Source organism: Onychostoma macrolepis, chromosome 13 (genome assembly GCF_012432095.1).
Source record: "Onychostoma macrolepis isolate SWU-2019 chromosome 13, ASM1243209v1, whole genome shotgun sequence".
Taxonomy (NCBI): domain Eukaryota; kingdom Metazoa; phylum Chordata; class Actinopteri; order Cypriniformes; family Cyprinidae; genus Onychostoma; species Onychostoma macrolepis.
Window position 1 is genome coordinate 11577340 of NC_081167.1, and position 19838 is coordinate 11597177.

The window sequence follows — 19838 nt, forward strand, 5'->3', positions numbered from 1 at the left end:
ACCCCTGCCATAGAGGGTTGTCAGTGGGATTTGTAGCCTAAAGGATTTCTGTCAGTAATTGTTGGTCTTGCGCAAGATGAATAGTCTTTCAGCGTTCTAAAAGCAGTTACAAATTAATCTTAACGCCGTTTTAAACCAAAAAAAATGTTGTGATATATTTATAAATAGCCTAACACTTTTAGCTACCCTTGTCGACGTATTGCCCGATAAACCAGGCGTTTGAACAGCTGGTTACCTCCTCAAACAATGGCAGCATCTTCGTGAGCGTGCACATTAGCCCTCACTGACTTGTATTCAAACTTTTGTTCTTACTGAAACGTTGTCATGCCCCCCAAACCCCGTTAAAATTCGCACCCTAAAAAGAGTATGAACAGCAGAATCTTTGCTATTTTTAATTGTTTTTCTGCTGACTCTCTCCTTGGTCCGTAGCGCGGTTTGAGTTCGCTGAGCGCAGCTAATTTGACAGTGAGTAAGTTGATTGAATATTCGGGTTTGGTGTGGGAGGCGCCTGCGGCTCTCTCTCTCTCTCTCTCTCTCTCTCTCTCTCTCTCTCTCTCTGCCCTGAACTCGCGAGGGGGGCGGCAGGCGGCGAGCACTGCACTCGCAGCAGGGACGCGGTTTGAAATCCGATCCTAGTTAATTTTTTCCCTCTCTCCAGAGCCCGGTGCTCAAACTGTTAGTGGGAGTCTGTGAGCCAAGCTTTCACACAGCACCAAACGCCCCGCACTTCACAACAGACCCAGCGGCGCAGCGGAGCAGTTGTGCCCGGACAGCGCAGCGCAGAAGAGCGGAGCTTCTTCCGTAGGAACCCGAGACCTTCTAACGAGCCAAAACTACACTGGTGCTCCTTTAGATAATACAGTCCAGTGTGCTTTTGATACACTTTTCAGCGGTTTAAGGACTGGACAGAGTCGGACAGCTCAAGGTTGTGTGTGAATACGGCTGCTTCTCAAACGCTGCACTGACTTCAAGTCAGTTCAGAGTTTCTTCACGCCTGGATTTGGAAACTTCAGTGTATTTGGATGATTTGCCCCCTGAATGTGATTCACGAAACATCAGGACCCCGCAGACCAAGCTTTCTCAAAAAGCCGATAAACCTATTTTATTTTGATCTCGAAAAGGATTACTGTCCAGAAGAAATTTGGTGAGGAGTTTATTATTATTATTATAATTCTTATTATTACATATTGTCTTTTACAGTTGTCCAAGTAATAATTTCTTATGAATATAGAAACGTGAATTTTGAAATATTAAAATGAAATAAAAAATAGATAAAGTTATAAAATGCATACTCCATCACGAGAATAACAAAGTTTAAGGCTGCGCTCATGCTGCATCATTTACATGGACGCAAAGCAGCATCAGAGCCGTCTCTAATAAAGGCAACTATAAAAGCTGAAATCTGCATACTTTACCAGTTTTATGTAGCATTGCGTTTTGACACAGACTCTGAAGCAGACATAGCTGATCAGATCAGGTAGGCTATGTAAAGGCACGTTTGAGGGGTAGGAAATAGTCTTATTCCTCATATTTAGTTGTTTCCTTGTTCCAGTTCCAAAACGTGTTTTTCAATTGGGCTATTGATTCAATCAAAGCATTCTGAATGGAAACAAAGTTTTAGTGTAGAAGTGAGCTGCGGTGACATGTGGTGTGTGCCCGTATCGCTTACAGTCGGACAGGTGTTGCGTGGCGTGTGTGTGTGTGTTTGTGCGTGTGTGAGTATGAGTACCGCGTGCTCCAAAGCTGCTCTACCAGTCGCGAGGAGAAGCCGCACCTGTGCTGAAATAATTCACAGTATGGCTCAATTAAATATGTTTGCGGTGTATAATTTAGCCTGTTGTGTGGACAGTCGATTTGAGCTGTGAAACTGATTCGTTTCCTGAAGCGCGAGTCAGAAACCAGCCTTTAATTCGTCAGCAGCTGGTCTTTGTCATGTAGGTGTAGGTGTTTTAATGGTGCTGAAACCCTCCGTGGGATGTGAGGTGACGGGAAACACAGTCAAGGGCGCTTGTATCAACCGATCCTTCGTGCAGCATGAGTTTAACACAAAACTGCTTATAACTATTCCCTTTAGAGACCTTATATAGAGCCATTTATATTTTTACCTGTTGTAAACTCAATAACTTGTTAACGGTCATTCACTTGGCGTGTCTTTCTGATGAGAGACTAAGCCCTTTACAGCTTGACGTATGACGCATTTTAAAACCAAAATTACATCCATTTCTTCTGCGGCCACCTCAGCAGGGCTTCATTTGTGTTGTTTTTAGCTCACACTGAAGGGAACCTCACCAGTTTTTCCTCCGCCGTACCCACGGGCCATCTGAAACCAATTGTAGCTATCGGAGTGAATTAGAGTCTCTGGAGGTGTTAACGCGGGCTACTGGGGGCAATTAGCCACCTCATGTACTAGAGTCATTCAAACCCGACTGGAGTCCGTGGTGAGAACTGAACTAGGATGTAAACTGTTAGGTTTTCCCCTAATCTCGATGATACCATTATTTTAAGCAGATCTATTGTTTATAAAGGTTTCTTTGGGCTTTTAATGGCTGACAGGACGAACTTTCTTGCTGTCAGTTCAGGTTGTCAGATAGCTACAATACAATTCAATTCCGCTTTTCAGTGAAATGAACAATTTACTGATTAGGAAATTAGTCTCTGAATCTCTGAAAACTCAGTATAGTAGAAACAACTGATTAAAAGGATGAAGAGCTTGGATGTTGAACCTATGATAACAATCTCCCACTTTCAGAAATGACTGCACCTTTTTTGAGGGAGTGATAATCATTATTTTTCTAGTCATGTGCCCCGTGCACTTTTCAAACCAGCCCTAGTGGAACTAGTAAAGGTCTCTCCAAGGCATTCACACATCTCAAATGTGAGAGGTCATGTCATCAGGGAAAAAATAAGCTCTTTTCAGTTGGAACCTCGACTAATTGTGACCCTCAGCGGACTGGTGCTGGCTCAAAATCAATACGCTACTCTGTGGACTGTCGAAAGTTTGAGAGTTGAAGTCTTGAATATATGTCATCAAACTTTCTCATTTCTCTAAAGTTTCTTATGCTTTCTTTAGACCTTAGCTACCGGTAAGAGATTAATCTAATGTATATATTAAAAACCTCAACAAAAAAATGTGCACAAGATGATTTTACACACAATGCACAATGCAGTCCAAGGGCTAAAAACAGCATGAATGAAAACGAGGCATACAATAAACAATGGACAATGTTACTGCTCTCTCTCGCTCTTTCATCCTTCTGTTTTTAATTACCCTCATGTTTTTCTTTTTCTATGAATGTTTTTGTGGACAGTGTCATGCCAGACGCTTTATGTAAGCATATGAGATGATGGGTTTAATGCTAGAAAGCACAGAAAAGTCAGTGACTGAGAAGTTTGGAGAAACCCATAATTTCACAGTGACATCTGTGAATGTGGTTTGTAAATTGGTCCTCTTTGATTTGTCTGTGTTCCTCCATGGGGATGTTTAAAAGGGTGGGTTAGGGAGTTTAATTCTCACCTTTATTCAGTTGTCTACACTGAAGCAATGCACAAACCCGTAGCCTCACACACTCCCACACGCGCGCTGACAGAGCTCTCAGAGAACCGCAGGAGGGCGAGTGAAGTCCTCGGAAGAGGATTACAGCCAAACTCTAATAGAGACACCTCAGACTTCAGCTTTTCATCTGCTGTCTCTCTCTCACACTCTTTATCACTCTCTTGCTCTGTCTCCCTCCTAATCCCTATTTTCATTGGCAGATTTTAGGCTGGGCTGGCCGTTGACATGGCTGCACAATTACTGGAGATTACTGACATTTTTGAGTCCCAGATATGTTGCAAGGTGTGACTAGTGTGTGATAGGATTCTATTAAAACCCTCTTTCACCCAAAATTATTAGACATTACACACATAAACGCCCAGGATTTGACAGAATATTCTTGCACTGCCTTATTCAGGTCTGTAGTTGTTTGCTTGCCATTAAAAGATCGTTATATTTTTTATACTTCAATATGTGTTCTGTATCAAAGTTGACTGAGGGGTCTAAAAGTAAGAGACGGAAAAGGAGATACAGACAGTAAAAACATAGTAGCTAATGTTGAATTACTGTCTAGGCTGATAATCATAATATTTCAATAGAGTCCAAATCAAATTCTTCAGTAATCCCCTAGATAAACACTGACTCTTCTGAGAGAGTTAGAGTTTTACACACCACACAGCAACACACTGCTGCACACATCCGTCATGTCACACAGTCCCAGCTGCCTATACCCTAAAGTTTCATTTGCACAGAAGTATATGCATTCAAGTTTGGGGTCAAATTATTACATTTACTTAGAATGAATGGTTACAAAAACATTCTATTTTGAAACAAATTATGTTCTTTTGAACTTTCTATTCAAGGATATTAGAATGATTTCTAAGGGATCATGTGACAGTGATGACTGGAGTAATGATGCTGAAAATTCAGCTTTGCTTTCACAAGAATAAATTACATTTTAAAGTTTATGAAAATAGAAAACAGTTATTTTAAATTGTAAAAATATTTCACAATATTACTGTTTTTGCTGGATTTTTGATCAACTGGGTGAGCCTAAGAGACTTATTTCAAAAAACATTCAAAAAAAACTTTCAGACCATAAACTTTTGAAGGGTATGTGTTAAAATGGCTTATTATAAATGCATAGCTAAGATACAAGCAGGCACAGTTCAGTATTCATACTACACCACGTTGTTTTAAGTAACAGATATTGTACAATCATTCATTCATTATCGCTACATAAACCACGACAGGGTGATCAGGATAGTCTTGTATTACCACAAAGAGGTTTATTTTTGCGATAATGACTGGCTTACTGCACATTATCCCATTCATTACACTGCTTATCCCCAAATAAATAAATAAATTGTCATTTGAGATGAAATTATAGCATTATGCAGGAGAAAGAAACTGTGTAGTTAGTCTAACAGAACAAAAAAAAATGTTGCCTGGTTAAACGGTCAATTAGTTTAGCTGTCTTGTACCACAGAATGCAGTGATCAACCAATCAGAATCAAATACTCCAAAAAGATGCATAAATAATAATACAAGATAAGGCCTTTTCCAAGAATATATCAGAGTTTGTTTCTGCTTTAGGTCTCTCCCCTACTTTTAAGCTTTGTTACACTCTAAAAAAAAAATGGTGCTATATAGCACTAAAAGTGGTTCTTTGGCTCGTAATCATAGGGGAACCACTTTTGGTGCTGTATAGCACCAAATCTTGGTGCTTCAGTGGTTCTTCAGCAGTCCTTCACCGGTTCTTTGGGATGACTGAGGGGCTATATAGCACCGCTACCATATACATAATCTGTTAAGCTCCTGTATGGTTCTTCAGTGGTTCTTTGGGGTGATTAAGGTGCTATATAGCACCACTGCCGTACAAAGAACCCTTTAAAGGTTCTTTACGAGCCAAAGAACCACTGTTGGTGCTGTTTAGCACCATTTTTGTTGAAGAAATACAATGCAATATGGCACCTCTTATGGTTCTACATAGCACCATTTGACAAAGGTTCTGTATAGCACCTTTAAAGATATGGTGCTCAATAGCACCAAAAGTGGTTCCCATATGATTACGAGCCAAGAACCACTTTTAGTGCTGTATAGCACCATTTTTTTTTAGAGTGTACTGTAAGATAGTATGGCTCCAGAAACATGCTCAAAAAACACACCTACGATACCCACTCCAGAAATACGCTCCACAAATATACCCTTCTCTCCTACAACAGCAAGTGCTGATACACTATCAGCCCACAGCACAGTACACGCTCCTGCTCCGCCGGCCAGAGAAAACACTGAGTTACTCAACACACCAGCCCGGCTTCTCTCTTTCTCTCTCTTCAGTATGTGCTGACCAAGAATCAAGCGTCTGCTCATCAAGGGAAAGAAAAACAGCGCCACACAAGCCTCAGGAGAGTGTGTGTGTTCGTTCGAGAAGAATGCCACCGTTTAAAGTTAACGCAAACATTTTGTGTGTCTAAACCAAGGCTGTTCTGAAATAACAGGAGTTCAAGTTTAAAGCAACACAAGAGTCCTCTCAAATTCTCAGCGTCTTTGAGCGAAAATCTCTCAGCAGGGAATCAAACCATACAGCCTACAGTATGTATGTGTGTGTGTGTTTATTTAAAGCTCTTTACATTCCTTTTATTGTGACTAATGTAAACTCTCTATGTGGCAAGACACAGACACACACACACACACAAGTCACAGAGTGTGAGGGGAGCATATGTTTTCTTTAGAGAGATAAGTGTGTTTGTGTTAGCTTAGTGAAAGACGTGTTTCAGAGTAGACCGACCAGAGAGAAGAAGAAAAAAAGGGAGAGTAAGACGGCAAAAGAGAGTTTACAACAAATCCCAGTCTCGTCTAAACTAGTGCGGGACATATAATATAAAATCTCTCCATTTCATTTGCTCGTGGCAGTTGTGTGTGGTCGTCGCACTTTATTTTTCAATTTACAGTGTACGCACTACGCAGAGAGACTGCTGCAGACATTTGCACATCAGCACAGAATTTCAATTGAGTGTTTTGAAAAATGTGTCCCATGTCAAAATAACAAGGAACAGGCCTAAGTTTTATTGAATGTCTGTGAGCATTTTTACTATTTATACTGTTATATGAAGTGTTTGTTCTGTGTTCTTTCTCTATTTGACCTCTTATGATTGTTGATTATGTTTTTGTGTTTCAGGTGGGGGACAGGCAGCGACAGGACTGTGTTTGTGTGTGTGTGGCAGCGCTACATTGACAGCATGTGTGGAACGGTGGAGGATGTCTGAGTCTGGTCTCCGTGGTGAGGACACTCGTCCCTGCGTCATTCGGCCCGGGATGGTCCCGCTCTGTCTCCTTCTGTACCTCGCGGCCCTCATCTTCCCTCCGGTGTACAGCGCCCACCTACTGTCCCCAGAGCCCACAGGTCAGACATTACACCTCACCTTCTCTGTCTCATGCGCACAAAAACCAGGAAATATCAGAGTGTTTTTACTCATGCCTGGAAAAGTCGGGAATTTTACAAACCATTCAGTTTGGGGTCAGTAAGGTTTTTTTTTTTTTTTTTTTTAAATACGTCTCTTGTGCTCACCAAGGCTGCATTTAGTTGAACAAAAATACTGTAAAAACAGGAATATTGTGAAATATTATTGTAATTCAGAATAAATCTTTTCTGTATTAATATATTTTTAAATTTAATTCATTCCTGTAATGGTAAAGGTGAATTTTCAGCAGCCATTATTTCAATCTTCATTGTCACACGATGCTTCAGAAATCATTCTAATATGCTGATTTGCTGCTTAAGAATCATTTTGAAGTGATTCAATGTTGAAAAGCTGAAAACACATTTTTCATGATTTTTTTGATGAATAGAATGTTCAAAAGGACAGCATTTATTTAAAACAGAAATCTTTCGTAACATTACTGCATCCTTGCTAAATCAATGTATTAATTTCTTTAAAAAGTATTACTGACCCCAGTTTTTTGAATGATAGTGTTTTGCTCTGAAATACTTGGTATATAGATATATCAAGATTGATTTGTGAATATTTTGTTCTGTTCTGAATAAACAGATTATGTTCAATGAATCTGTCAAATTCACAAATGAGTGATTCATTAGTGAATCAGTCTGAATCAGAACAATTATAAAAACACAAAATGATCTGAAATGACTGGAAAGGTCTTGGTCATTTCTATAGTGAATGTACATTTTTACATTTATTGTTTGCTCTGAAATATTTTGTCACCTACAGTAGGTATACAGTAGGTTTTGTAGAGGCCACAGCGATGTTCGTTTTAAAATGAATGGGTCGATTCTCTTAAATGAATCAGTCAAGCTGTGTTCACTATACTAAGTGATTCATTTTAGTTCATCTGAATCTTTGCATCTCCTCTTTTTGAAATCTGTAAACCTTCATCAAAGGATCTAAATTGATTTAGGCTTCACTTACCTGTGTGATTCACACCTTTTTTTCAGTGCAAGCACTTCTCAAATGTATTTTTTGGACACTTTCAAAAAAAAAAAAACATAGGATTTTTTGTTATTATTTATCACATGCTGAAAATGAATGGGTTGTCACAATTCTGTGTTCTTAAGGAGCTCAAGTTACAGCCTCTTTGATTGGGCAGTGTGTAACTGGCTGAGTTTGTACAGTGGCACAAAGTGGGTATTGTTGCAATGAACACTTGTGTAGCTGATATTATTTAAACACACTTTGTCCTTGCCATTGATTTATTATCCCGCAGTTGACAGATGAGGCCCTGCAGAGTGGATTACATGACAGCTAAGTGTGTGTGTGTGTGTGTGTGTGTGTGGACTCAATAATAGCTCATCACTCCAGGCAGATAGCGTCTGAATTTTCTGCATATGTGGGCTGGTATGAGAGCCCATGTTGTTGAGAGGTGTTGATCATTATCAGTTGATTGTTAAAGACAGGTTTCTTGGTTGAGTTCACCCGAGTTTCTGTTGTTTTTGGATCCTAGATGGCTCTACTAAACATGTTACAGTCACTTAGAAAATAGAAAGGAGCTTGATGCTTTCTTGGCCCATTTCTCCGCTCTGTGAGTGTGTGTTGGGAGAGATCATCTGATTGCTGTTGGATCTGATTTCTCATAGTGATAGCAGGTAAATATTGGGAGACGGCGAGAGAATTACAGTTAATGTTCACACATGGTCCAAAGGAGAGAATGCAAAAAGTCTTCAGCAAAACCACAGCATAAACAAAGAGGGATTGTTATGAGACAAGAACCTGCAAACACTTCACCACCCAGCTCCTTTTCACTTCTAATCCTAACCACCAAATCCCCTGTTTTTCTCTCTTTTTCTTTCTATTCCTCTATTCATCTTTTTAGGTCTGTGTATCCAGAGACAGTAAATTTAAATTGATCATTTCAGACAGACAGATTAAAGCAATAAGCCACAAGAGGCCGCACATTACAGTGATGTTAACGTGAGTAAGATGTGTTCTTAGGCACAGCATGCAGCTGTATATGAAGTAAAGTAGATGTTGTGATAAATTTAACACAAACCTCCTCAAATCAGAAGTGAGAATCAAATGTTGAACTATCCATTTTATAAATCAGAATATCAGGTCTTAATTCATTAATCTGTGAATTAAGTCTTGATGCGCAGGTGCATAAGTGTGTGTGTGTGTGTGTGTGCATGTGTTTGTTACTGAAAGTCTTCATTATGTTTTAGATAGACTCTATATTGCAAGTCCTTCTTATTACATACTACTTACATTTCCATACATTGTAAGACCCTTTGCACATTCGTGTGAGTGTTTTTCTTTTGTTTTGCTCTTATTAGTTGGGGTTGGTTAACTCCAACTCATTAATGCTCTTTGAAACTCACTGCAGTCAGCAGATGAGTTATCAATGAGCAAAGAAACACATTCTCTAAATGGTGTCTGTAACCACCTGTTCACACACATGGATAGACTTCCTTATACCAGATACCTGCGCAGTAATGCACACACCCGTACACACAGACAGAGGCAGAGGCGTGTGAAGCACGTATACACTTGCTGGCCTGTCAACCTGTAGGATGGGTGTCTTCAGTGTAATTATCAGTTCCCCTGAAGGACATTACTTAGATACTTACATAAGGTTATAAGTGGTAAAACAAACGGCTCGTTGTGTGTGTGTGTGTGTGTGTGTGTGTGTGTGCATCAGAGTGTAGCAGGACTTGCTTAATTTCTGACAGATTTGTACTGAAATGTTTTTCCTTGTCCATTTTCATCAGATTCTTTCTTACAACTATTTTGTTCATGTCAAATATAAAGAGCATATGTTATGCAAATCATACAGACCCCAAACTTTGGGGTGTTCTAAAAGGTTTAGTTAGTCTCTAGTAATTATAATTAGCTTTATATAAAAACAATAGAAGTCTATAGTAAGTCCTGTCTTAGGCAAGTCAACGTTTGTTTGAGTGTGTGTGTTGCTGATTTCCCTCAGTTCCCCTATACCACTTCTGGCAGTCATGAACAGATGGCAGAAGTTATGTGCTGTAAGAAGTCCAACAAACACACACACAGAGACATGTACACTTCTCCTTTACCACCCATGGAATGAACCTCTGCCTTGGCAATATTCCTGGTCCAACACATACCATCCCACACACACATCCACAACAAATCAGTGCTTGATGTGTCGCACAAACAGCAGTCCATCCATCAATCTCTGGAGTTTGGTTAGTTTTAAGCTTTGGCTTAGCATCTTATGTATTAGGCTCCTCAGGAACACAGAGTCCTCTATGACGGCTGCTTTCCCTCCTGGGATGCTTATGAATAGTTTATAAAGCATTAATAATGCATTAATGACAGTGTAAAAATGCTTATACCGCACACATATCAGTTTGTAACCGAAAGTGATCAAGTGCTGGCTTTGTTTAGCAGTGTGCGAAGCATTATAAACTGTTATAATGTTACACAAGGACAGCAGGCCACATGAAATTTTTGGTTTGGTTTCAGTTATTAGCCGTTTATACTGTGTGATAGACTAAACAGTGTGTCACATGTTTAGGGGAATCTGTTTTTGTTTAAAATTTTGAGTTATAAATGGGATCGCATATTCATGTTAATACACTTAGACTGTGTGTGTGTCTCTGTGTGTGTGTGTGTGTGTGTGTGTGTGTGTGTGTGTGATTTGGGATCTTTCTGAGCAGCTGTTGCCAGTTGCTTCTGGGTATCATTGGCTGGAAGGAAGCAAGGCAAAGGATTAGTACTTTTCCTGCCCAGTAATACCCCATCTCTCTTTCTCGTTGTTTCTGAAAATGCTATGTTTCTATTCAGAATAAAAGACAGAGTGGGTAAAGGGGGCAGGGCAGGGGCCATGGAGAGGTGACGTGTTTGTGTGTGTTTTTGCTTGATCGCTTGTGTTTCTTCGAGGGCAATTTGAGGTCACAGAGTTGAAAGAGTAACATCTCACTCAGCTCATTTCTTATTCTTTGTGAACTTTGTTCGCAAGACATCTCACTTGACTTAACAGCACACATTTACACATTTGACATACAACAATTTAATATAGTGATAGACCCATTTATGTTGGCCAAAATGAAGAATCAGACAGTGTTTGGCTATTTTGAGATATATATGCATTACAGTACATTGTCCATTGGCCGATATAACCATATCAGATGATGAAATAATGGTGATTAAGTAGTGTATTGTTCTAAATTACACATCTAATTTTAGTTCAACTTATTTAAGATGTCCTGGTTACAGTGTAATTATATAATTAAGTAGTGAGTAATATTAATTAACTACATGTACTTACTTTAGGGATTAGGGTTTGGTTTAGGGTTAGTTGCTTGTAGTTGTGCATAATTTGCTATTGTACATGCAACGTGTAACAAGGACACTGTACAATAAAGTGTTTTAAAATATTAAATTCACAAAATATTCAAAATCAGGGTGGGTCCAAATGTAAAAGTACCACTAATACGAATATTGGGGTGTGTCCTAATAAATTAAACATTTAATCAAGAACAAGCCTTAATTTCAATTTCAAATTAAACACTTTCTAATGTTCAAAATAAGTTTTTGTTCAGCCTAATTCTGAGAAAATTACTTAAGAGAAGAGATCTGGATAAAGACATTTGTGAAATACCCAAAGATGTGCTGATGTTACTTTAGATTAAGAGCATGTGTTTGTTCATTTTACAAGCTGCTGCAGTGTGTTTTGAGTGTGTGTTCTGTACAGTGTGTAGGGTTTGAAACTAGGCCAGTTCGTCTATTGAATGACAATTAAGATGGTCCGGTCCCTGATTACAACCTGTGTGTTTTTTTCAGTGTGTGTGTGTGTGTGTGTGTGTGTGAAGTCTCTTTGAGAGTGTAGGCATGTGAATGTGTTGGAAAATCTTTGAAAGAAGGTTTTAGGACAAAGATTAAAAACAAGGTACATGTATATTTATATACATTTGTATGGATGTGTGCTAAAGAGTTTGGCTCAGACTCTGGAAGGCTCTGGATGTTCAGTACATCCAGCTTCCGTTACTAATTAGCGCACTGATGCGGGAGGGTTTGTGTGTGTGTGTGTATGTGTAGACAAGGCTTTTTGGATGCAGCAGCTTTCTTAAACTTTCCTCAGGGGCACGCCGTCATACACACACACACACACACACACGCCTCAACAGGACAGAATAAAAGAGGTAACAAGCTGCAAACTCTTCTCCGCCCACTTCTCTTTCTGTCGTAATCCTAATCGCCGAATGCGTCTTTCTCTCTTTCTCTCCCGCCAGTCTCATTCAGAGGAGGATCCGGCTCCGAAATATGAGGTTTTTACATCCGGCATCTGCGATTCACACATACAGTGGATGCAGACTTTAGCTTTAGAAAGATAATTCTTAAACGCAACAAGATTGGATGATGTTGAGTCTGAGGGAGCGGAAAGGAGATTGCATACGAGAAGTGTGCGTGAGACTGTGTGCGCGAATGTGTGTTGTGTTCAGTCTGAAGGTCAGACGACAGTAGGGGATATTGACTGAGTGTATCACGCCAAACGGCTGAAAGCAGCGGGAAACGGCAAAAGAGCAGACTGGCACAGCTCCGGTTGGTGTGAGTGTTTGTGTGTGTGTGTGTGTGTGTGTGTGAGTTGATAAAGCTGCAGACTAATTACCTGCTATAAATCAGCTACATGTATTGATTACACGGTGTCACAATAGATCACGTACCTGTGCTTTCAGCCATGACTCTGTGTGTGTTTGTGTGTGTGTGTTTGTGCAGACTCTCTATCCTCGCCCAATATTCTCTTGTTTTAACCTGTCGTTTTGTTGCAACACCCAAAACAAGTGGAACCAGAGACTGTTAGTCGTACACACATTTATCACATGCTGTCAGCTGTGTGTGTGTGTGTGTTAGTGAATGTTGGAACTAACAGCATAGCGACTCAATACACGTCCCTAAAAACAAGCAAATAAATCAAGAGGCCACATTAACCCCCACCCAACACACACGTGTTTGTGTGTGTGTGAGTGTGAATCATTTGTTTTAATTCTAAAAATGCAAAATGCTTACATTACACTACCGTTCAAAAGTTTGGGGGTTTGAAAGAAATTAATACCTTTATTTAGCAAGGAAGCATTAAACTGATCAAAAGTCAATTAATACTGCTACAAAAGATTTCTCTTTTAAATAAATACTGTTGTTTTAAACTTCAAAACATGGTTTCAACAAAAATATTAAGCAGCACAACTGTTTTCAACATTGCTAATAATAAGAAACGTTTCTTAAGCACACTGTTAAAAAAAAAAAAAAAAAAGTTGAGCCAACTTAAAATTTTAAGGCAACCAGCTTCAGCAGATTTTTGAGTTTTCTCAACTTGTCGTTTTAAGTTTATACAACAAAAATTTGAGAAGCTCCCACAAAAATAAGTTGAACAAACTCAAAAATCTGCTGAAGCTGGTTGTCATAAATATATATATATATATTTTTTTTTTTTTTACAGTGCAGCAAGTCAGCATATTAGAATGATTTCTGAAGGATCATGTGACACTGAAGACTGATGTATTAGGCTTTGCATCACAGGAATAAATTACATTTTAAAATGTATTAAAAGACAATATTTCACAACATTACTGTTTTTACTATTTTTGATCAAATAAATGCAGCCTTAGAGATCGTATGAGAGACTAAACGTAAGTGTGTATCTAATTAATTTTTTTTCTTATGTATTAAATATTATATTGAAAACTAACAGACATCTAAGATATAAAAACTGCTGTTTTCTGATTACTGCTAAAAATGCCCTTCTCACACAAACACACACAGAGTGTTGACCTGTTCGTTTCATAAAAGCAGTCAAATATATTCCAGCAACTGCTGTGTTGCCCATGGCAGCAGGTTTTAAATCACATCTCACATATTACCCTGCACAACTCTGGCAAAACACAAAAAAACCTTTCATCTTTTCCGCATGATCAAAGGAAACCTGTCCTCAATACATGCAAGTGTGTGTGTGTGCTGAATATAAAGCAGTGCTTGAATCTGCAGTGATTATGAAAATACATGAAGCTGATTATAGAGTGAAAGTATGATTACAGGCTTTGGAGGACGGTAGCGTTGTGGTCACGAAGGTCAGGACATTGCCAAAGGTTCACATCCGGGATGGTTGACCACTGCTGAAATCTAGTAATCTAGTTTTGCCTTTAGCCAATCAGTGTTGTCATGATGTCATATCCTGTGGCTCCAGAGTGATTAGTCACATGATATTTACAGCTCAGATTTCCAGTCACATATTTCAGCCAAGCAACTGCCATTGAAATAAATGGAAATGCCTAGCAGAAAGCAGATACATACTCTGCGTTATGAATTTCAGAGAACGGTGACACACGAACGGGGTTTGTGAGTCTTCATAAAAGACTCACCTGATCTGTGGTCCTCAAGAGGTTTCTATATCAGCCCTGTAAAACCTCACACTGGCTCCATTCTCCACACATCTCCTGGGAAATATGGGAACACACAGTAGCCATTTATGATATTTATTTATAACCCCTTCCCCCATGCACATTAGTGTCTTTCACTGGGCCCAGCATATGTTACGCAAACTCACACACTCCCTCTCTTTCACAGGATATAGAATAGTCACGCACATACAGCGGCATTTATTCACTGAAGGAGCCGCCGTCTGATGTCAGCACTGTGGTGCCTGTGGATTTGAGTGGTATAGAGGGGGGGAAAGAGGTAGAGAAATGAGTGAAAGACAAGATGAAAGGTTAAAAAAAGGGGACGGAGAGGCAGATGTGACGGCGTCAAGAGTGAAACACATAAGAACTGATATGAGAAGTGATCAAAGAGATATTAACACTTCACGTGGCCTTTAGAAAGCCTCAGATGGTGTGGTGTTTTTGGACTTTGCACTTAACAGCGTGTGTGTATGTGTTCACATGTAGCGGGCGATCTATAATTCATACACTTGATTCTGTATTCCACTCCAGCTTAGTCTTGTCTGCAAGCCGTCTGCCAACACACTCCTGACCTCACACACACACACACACACACACACACGAACGCAACATCTATCAAATGTATCAATCCTTTGTAAGTCTGTCACCGCTCTTCCCGGAGATGAATGTCACTTTGAAAAGCGAGAACGAAAGAGTGATAGAGATGCTACAGAAAGAAAACCAGGTTTATTGGAGGTAATGGAAAAAAAGAGAGGGAAAATGAAGGAAACTCTGTCAGGTGGAATATTTGTTCCAGCATTTTGCATTTCTGCATCTCAGTGGGGTCTCCATGCTGTTTTTTACATATTTGTTTATTTTTCCTGGTGTGCGTTTGTGTGATTTTAGATCCACCTTGGAGCAAGAATCAAGTGGTTTCTGTAGTATTTATACTGTAGATCTGTCTGTCAAACTCTACTAGATGCAATTATTTTATAACAGACTTCTCTCTGTTGATGTATGCTGGACTTGCATTCAAATATGCCTCCATCCAAATAACAATGAACTGAACCAAGTCTGCACCCTACATTTTTTTTTTTTTTTTTGATAATCCATTTCACTTGGATGTCACCGTACTGAAGAAAATATGTTACTTCTGTCTAATCATGATTTAACATGCATTCTTAATGCTAACAAATCTCAAGAGTGCATGAGTTACCATCACACACCTGAACAATTAGATTAGCTACCTAAAATATTAGCTTGCTATAAACATGTCAACTTTCCCTATCTTGCTAAGCAAGATCGCCTTCAAACTGTTGCTATGCCCTGACAATGGTAAATGGAAAACAAAACTTTTCTTGCATTCTGAATTGCGCTTGGACACATTTTGGAATGCAGTGACACATGACACATCTCTGAGGTTAAATACAGATTTAAAATCATAAGATATAGTTTAACAGCTATGATGCTGTTTTTGAAATCAAATCCTTGCATAGCGACGACAGGAAACACTGACATCTAACAATGCTTTGGAAAATCTTAAAAAATAAAGCAAATACGTAAACCCAAAAAGGAAATAAAACATAAGCATGTGTCCTATGCTGTGTCCTCAACTCCTGAAACATTGGTGTCTCATATTTTAGAGCAAAATCAGTCAAATCTCTATGTGTGTGAAAATATTCATATATAAGCCCCTTTGTAATCGTTGACATTTTCATAAGTAACTGTAATTCAACACGTTTTTTCTCAGTAACTGTAACAGATTACAGTTTCATTTATCTTGTAATTAAATTACGTAATTCTGTTACATGTAACTAGTTACTCCCCAACACTGCAGTTTACATAGCCTTACTATATAGCTTAATGAGTACCTTCAAGTCACTTCGGATAAAATATCTGCATGAATCTAATTTCGTTATCGATACTTTCATTCACTGCAGACGTCTCTCTGTTTTCTCTCTGTTAGATTGGGTATCGAGTGAGGTGGAAGTGTTTCTGGAGGACTATGTGGCAGGAGTCGGGGACACTGTGGATCTGTCCTGCACACCGCGCGACTTCCTGGTCCCCATTGTGTGGCAGAAAGATGGCGACGCTGTGTCTCCTAACAACCGTACACGGGTGGGGCAAAAAGTGCTCCGTATCATCAACGTCTCCAATGAAGACTCAGGGGTGTATTCCTGTAGACACGCCCACAGCAGCATGCTGCTAAGCAACTACACCGTCAGAGTCACCGGTCAGTATCTCCGAATAATATTTAAGTAGTGTTGTCGTTATTTTAGTACAGTAGCACAAGCTCAGGCATGCAAAGCATTGATTGGAAACTTGCCAGTCAGACTCGTTCCCAGCAGGCAAACAGGTCTTGAGACATACTCCCAGCACACACCTACAGGCTGACTTGACGTTTATCATACAAGCACAATAACACACACTCGAAGGCAGAATGTTAAATAGTCTACATGTTGTTTAATATTCCGCACGGACTGAACAGGATTGTTTTAGACTGTGATGAGGACTTTACCTGAATAAAAATGAGAGAATTACAAAAATAGGGCCTCCTTGGGAAGGTACGGAGGAAAATGGCATATTTTGGTCCCTATAGATTAAAATCAGTGTGAAATATTCTTGAATAGACACTAGAGTGGTTGTTTGTGTGCGCGTCACATTTGGCCCATTGAGCCAGCCTGTCAGGTATAGTTATCTTTTACTATACAAACCTTTAAAGTGTCACTGACTCCATTTAGAATGGAATCTGAACGCTGCTTACTATGTAGTATACTCTGTAATGTCTATTATTAATATCATTTAAAAATAGTGATACAGTAGGCTATGTATTGTACAATGCTACACATTCATACATTGCTGACACATGATCGGAATTCAGTGAGTGCCATTTATTATAGGCCAACATGTGTTTATTAGAATTAAATGAAGAATTTAAAAAATAAAATGTAATATTTTTAAGAATGTAAAAATATTTTAACGTTTAAGTCGATCAATAAAGTTAAAGTAAATCAAAAAGTAAAGAAAAACATTTAAAATTGCTTTTAATATTAATTCCAGTTCAATCAAATGTAATGTCTGAACATTTGCCTGATTTGCACAGTATACTGAACATATTACATACTGAAGAGTAGTAGGAGAAGTATGAAAGTATGCTATTCCGAACATGTTCATACTGTAATAAAAAATTATAATTAAACTCTAAGACAAACTGACATTACATGATGGAATGCAGAGATTTGTTTTCATGGGGTGTGTGTGTGTGTGTGTGTGTGTGCATTTTTGTGACAAATGAGGACATAAATTTGTATAATGACAAGGGTATGACATAGGTATTACAAGGAGAAGGTGACTTTTCAGGACATTACCCCATGTCCCCACTTTTCAAAACGCTTAGAAATCACACAGAATGAAGTGTATTGAAAATCTGAAATAGCACAAAGTCTCCTGTAAGGGGTAGGTTAGGTGTAGGGTTGGTGTAGGCAATAGCACATACAGTTTGTACAGTATAAAAACCATTACGCTTATGGGATGTCCCCACTTTTCACAAAAACAAACGTGTGTGTGTGTGTGTGTGTAAACGGTAGTGTAGAGTGATCTTTGGTTCTGTAAACTCGTGGACACAAGCTGAGCTGCTCATCGACAACTAATTAGAATGTAATTACCTGGAATCACCTCATCATTTAAAGCAGATGGAAAAAAGTAAGAGCGCGGGGAGAGTTGTTTTTTACCGACATGTGTTTGGCATTAGGCCAGGGCAGATCGGCTCTCTTTCTCGCCAGCGTCTGGAGAAAGACAAAAAAAAAAGTGAAATGGGCAACACAACCTTGCACCAATTATTGCATGCCGATAAAGAGTCCACAAGACAGCAATATCCTGTTCTGCACACTTTAACACAAGACACCGCTACCAGACACATTGACAGACAGCAACACACAACAGAGCTTTACAAAGATAGTTCATACAAAATATATATATATAAAGAGTTTATGTAAGAGTTTCTTTTGTGTGTGGAACATAAAAGAAGATGTTTTACAGAATGTTCAAGCTGCTGTTTTCCATATAATGAAAGTGAATAGGGACTAACTTGTGTGCAATATTCTGAGTCTTCTAAAGCTTTGTGTAAGGAACATACAGAAAAAGAAAATGTTTGGTAATATTCTACTAAGGTGGCCCTAAATGCTCCACACCAGGTTTGACGTCAATGACATCATTTGTTTGCATGGGTTTTGTCATTTATGTCTTGACAATTTTTAACTTTTGGGTGTGCTAATTTTTCCAAAACATGTAACACCACAGAGCAACAACAACATTTTATAAGACAAACCTCCAGTAGAAGACTGTTAAGCCACAAAACATGAAAATATAGAGTAAATCTGATGGTTTGGTGAAACTAACACTGTAAAAGCCACACACAGAAAGCTTCAGTGTCCCAGTAACAGCATATCTTTAGCACTAAATAGGCCTAGTGTTGGATTTCACGCTCTGCTGGTATTTTAAGAGTGTGCTGTACAGTTTTACCTGTGTAAATGTTCACAGAGGAGGAGCTGAAGACAGAAAATCTCTTTTTCAGGGTCATAACTTTTTTTTCTCTCCCTCTGAATGAGTTCATTTAGAAGCAGGATACCAGAGTGTGTGTTCGTATGTGTGTATTCCAGGACATGTGTGTAAAAATACAGCTGTTGTCAGAAATCTCTGAGACGTTTTACTCACTGAATCTCTGCTAACATCTGCCATCCATTAACTGCTGTGTGTGAGAGTGTTTAAGGGTGTGTGTGTGTGTGTGCAGTAATTGGTTTTGATTTGTTATCAGTTTATTTTCCTCATTCTGCAGATCATATGAATAGGTTCATTGTTCATACAGAAAAGCCACTGTGCTGTGTAGTAATAAGATCGTTCTCTCTCTATGTCGCTCTGTCTCTCTTAGACTCGCTGTCCTCTGGTGATGATGAGGATTATGATGAAGATGAGGACGATGCAGGTAATGGAAATGGTGTGTTTCACCCTCTTATTTCTCATTTCAATCCTCTTTTTTGATTGAGATTTCATGAGGTCTCTCTGTTGTGTAATAAATGCATGAGATTGCTGTCTTTTTTAGCTGGGGTTAGGTTGCATCTCATTTCATCAGCTGCTTTTTTCTCCCACTTGATCCTAAAACAAATTCTCAAGAGGGATCGAGAGAGAGGAAAGGAAAAGAAGAGAAATGTAACTAAAAATTGCAGAAAATGCCACAATGTCTTCGGCTTTGTGTATAACAAGTAAAGAAAGAATGTTTTTCTCAATGTTTTAGTGTTGGTAAGTTCTCATTTCAGTGACCCGGGCTGTGTTTCCCAAAAGCATCGTAAGCTTAAGTACATCGTAGACCCATTGAAACCAATGGAGCTACGATCAGCTTAGGTTTAGGATGCTTTTGGGAAACCCAGCCCTGATTGATTTTTTTAAATA

At 39.0% G+C, this 19838-nt stretch overlaps 1 protein-coding gene across 6 annotated transcripts in view; it reads left to right on the plus strand.

Annotated features, from left to right (window-relative positions):
- Positions 1-575: 575 nt before the first annotated feature.
- The window catches only part of fgfr3 (fibroblast growth factor receptor 3), a 42921-nt gene continuing 23658 nt past the window's right edge, over positions 576-19838 (plus strand). For 3 of the 6 annotated variants that reach the window (XM_058796123.1, XM_058796122.1, XM_058796125.1), the window contains exons 1-4: positions 576-1144; positions 6714-6938; positions 16360-16626; positions 19321-19386. In XM_058796123.1, coding sequence (XP_058652106.1) covers positions 6794-6938; positions 16360-16626; positions 19321-19386 — 478 coding nt within the window. In that variant the 5' untranslated portion in view covers positions 576-1144; positions 6714-6793. Of the gene's footprint in view, positions 1145-1441; positions 1478-6713; positions 6939-16359; positions 16627-19320; positions 19387-19838 lie in introns of those variants that run through there. The other 3 variants (XM_058796126.1, XM_058796124.1, XM_058796127.1) reach the window with 3 other exon arrangements.